General features: G+C 42.2%; 1 protein-coding gene across 1 annotated transcript in view; it reads right to left on the bottom strand.

Moving 5' to 3' along the window:
• Positions 1-319: 319 nt before the first annotated feature.
• Positions 320-3,092, bottom strand: part of SLC25A15 (solute carrier family 25 (mitochondrial carrier; ornithine transporter) member 15) — an 18,115-nt gene continuing 15,342 nt past the window's right edge. Inside the window, exons 4-6 of the mRNA XM_006752626.1 lie at positions 2,794-2,963; positions 1,619-1,777; positions 320-449 (exon numbers count right to left, since the gene is read on the bottom strand). Coding sequence (XP_006752689.1) covers positions 325-449; positions 1,619-1,777; positions 2,794-2,963 — 454 coding nt within the window. The 3' untranslated portion in view covers positions 320-324. The remainder of the gene's footprint in view (positions 450-1,618; positions 1,778-2,793; positions 2,964-3,092) is intronic.

Below are 3,092 nucleotides of genomic sequence, written 5' to 3'. Positions count from 1 at the left end.
TCTAGAATGGGTTAAGTAATCATAACCATCTTCATGAAACATGGTTACCTCTGGGTTTTTCTGGTGTGATCTGATTAAACACAGAACAAAATTATGCTTCATTCACAACACACAACCATCCAAACTGCATGTACAATACAAATTTATGCAAAATCCCTGATTATATTTAGATTGTCAGATTAGGAATGGAGGGCCAGAGGCTACCCTGTGTGTCCTACCAAGGACAGCAGCAGCAGCTTTGCTATTTCAGTACAATTATGGGCAGAAATCAAAGTGTGTAAAATTGAGGTCCTTCCATGAAGTTTAAATTTAGGGTAGAATACTTCAGTCTGCTTCAAGCTGGCTCATCATCAACTTCCTGCTGTATTCATAGGCCAAAAATAGTGCCCCATTGGCGGGGAACGCTCGAATCATAGTAGGTTTCAGTCCAGAATATAAGGCAGTTATTCCTAGAAGACAAAAGGGTGATCCAAGACTGAGTCCCTTCCTTAGAGATATTCCATGAAGCTGCACAGCATACATATTTTACACTTACAAATCCATACAACAGCATTAAAAACCAACATATGATGAAAGACCTCATTTCCAGATTTCCCCTGGACGAATGGAACTAAATAGACTATAGGAAGCTGGACAACGTCAGGACTCCGAGCAAAGCTGGTTGATGCTCAGGTAACATACACCAATCCCATGCCTGGTTAACTCCTGGTAGGTGGATCTGGCAGAACTGAGGCCTCACGGGGCAGACAGAAGGTGAACACAGAGCCACAGGCTGCTGTAATCTTGTAGCTTTGCCTGGGAGGCAAAGACGAGGCATAGGGCACGCGAAAAGAGCATTTCTGATTTTAGCATTGCCCTATGAAGATCCAACTACATTAGGGAGGAGTAAGTACTTTGTAAAACTATAAAGTGTTATGTAAATTTAAAGAGGGGTTACTATTAGTAATATACAAGATATCTGTACTCGGGACACAAATTAAACAATTTCTGCATACTGTTACTGTGCTCTCGCTTTTAAAATCATGATAGAGGAGTTCACATCTCCAGCTTTAAGATGTATAGAGGATGCTGGAAGGACAGACTTCACTCACTATAGTAGCATAAAACTGGCTGTATACAAACATTAAGTAGAAAATCTACATCCTCCTACATAACTAAAAATTGATAGAAAATCACCTTCAGAAGTTGCTCAGTGATTCCTACTTCCAGGAGACTAAGGATTAAGCATGGTGCACATTCTTTTAAATCCCTTAGTGGTTCTCTTACGGTCATCTGAAAATATCTATACGACATAAAACAAGTGGTGCTAACTTCAAAACATCTGTCCCCTTAAACAAAGTCCATATTTTAATAATTCCCTCCAGGCTGTTTAGAACAAAGCATCCTAACAGGTACCTGGGTAAGGGGTTAGGAATAAGAACTTTAAACATTCTTGAGAATAATGAAAGTAAGCTAAAGAAAGGGAATTGGAAACAAATCCACAAACATGAATTAACATACAGTGCTAGACAAGGAATATGAGATGGGGCAGACACCAATTATACACGCTACACTGCAACAAGACCAGCAGTGAAATATGACATACATACGTGCTCTGTTAGTGCAATAACAGACCCACCTTCATTTTTCACAACACTTATACAGGTTCCAACAAATCCTGCCTGTTTTCCAGACATGGAAAGAACTTGAATTCTAGACTTGATACAATCCACTGGGTAAACAGCAAGCCAGAGGCAAATTCCACCAACTCCACCACTTAACATCAAAGGGACAGGGCCTAGAGAAGAAAATTAGCAAACAGTGTTTTATCTCAAAAACAGCTGATGTGACATTTCTAGAGGTCAAGGTAGTGGCTGCAGGTAGGTGCAAATAAAAATGCTAATGCTGTGAAGCACAATTCTGAGGTAACTGTTGAACTCTAAGAGCACAGGTAAACTTCGCCAGGAGGGGAAGCCCTAGTGAGGGTCATATCAGGCTGGTCACTGTGGCTCTGAGGCCCTCCTGCCCCACCCTGAGGGCCGGTCCACACAGAACCAGCAGGCCCCCAGCAGCACGGCAGGCCCTACTAGGAGGAACGAGATGAGAGAGCATTGAAACAGAGGCCTCTTTTCAACTGTCTTATTCTGAAGTACTGTAATATTTTAAAGTCCAGCAGCCCTGATTCTTCCTTTACTGTGGAAAATAAAAGTTGTCTTATTAAACAGAACAGTTAAGCCTAGGAGCTTGACTAATCCTAGAATAGGTCCAAAACACTGATGGGAGGTTTTAAGGAAAAAGTAATCACACTCATGTGGACTCATGTGTAACTGCTTGATACATTGTGTCAAGCAGTTAAATAGAATAAGCTAGAAAGAACTATAATTTCACTTCTCTCAAACACGATCAAGATTTATTACCAAATTTTAAGCTTATTGCAAGATAATTTACAGGTGATTTCCCTATTTATTGATGTTTTCCCATAGGGAAAGGAATTTCTGTATTTCCTCACCTCTAAGATGGAGCCAGAATAAATTAATAAATGTTATAAAAGTACAGAAGTTTGGAATGCACTGTGTCAGCCTGTCCTGAGGAAATTACCAAGCTGAAAGGAGGGTGCCAATAGTCGCCAGCGCCACCTAGGGGAAGGTGCCTGCAATTGCCAGGGACACACTGCTTCCCAGTATCTGGAAATCCCAGTGCCAGGTGGGGCCCCCACAGCCGGGGTGGGGGGGAGGGGGGGCAGGGCACACGGAATCCGCAGCAACCACACCATTGGAAAGCTGACACCGTCAAACCCAAAGTGAATACATTTACCTAGTTCATCTTTTGATCTCCCTGCGGCAAAAAACGATCGACTCTGTTCATAGCCGCCGAAAAAGAAGAAATAGCCCGGTACTTCTCGAAGTAAAGTGCTTGAGAGTCCATGATAGAAGCCCAACGGGCCATCCTTTCTAAGGATACTCTTCACTACAGACCAAACTGTACTGGAAGGAGACAGAGGGAGAGTGTTAAACACAACACCGGCATTAGCACCCAATCAACAGACCTGATTAAGCTCTAGGAAGGAAACAGCTGATTTTATAAACAGAATTCTGAGAATAAAGACTCCTGTG

The sequence above is a fragment of the Myotis davidii genome, unplaced genomic scaffold, assembly GCF_000327345.1.
Source record: "Myotis davidii unplaced genomic scaffold, ASM32734v1 scaffold310, whole genome shotgun sequence".
In the NCBI taxonomy this organism is placed as follows: Eukaryota; Metazoa; Chordata; class Mammalia; order Chiroptera; family Vespertilionidae; genus Myotis; species Myotis davidii.
Note: the sequence above shows the minus strand (reverse complement) of the source record. Positions and strands in the feature narration are given on the sequence as shown.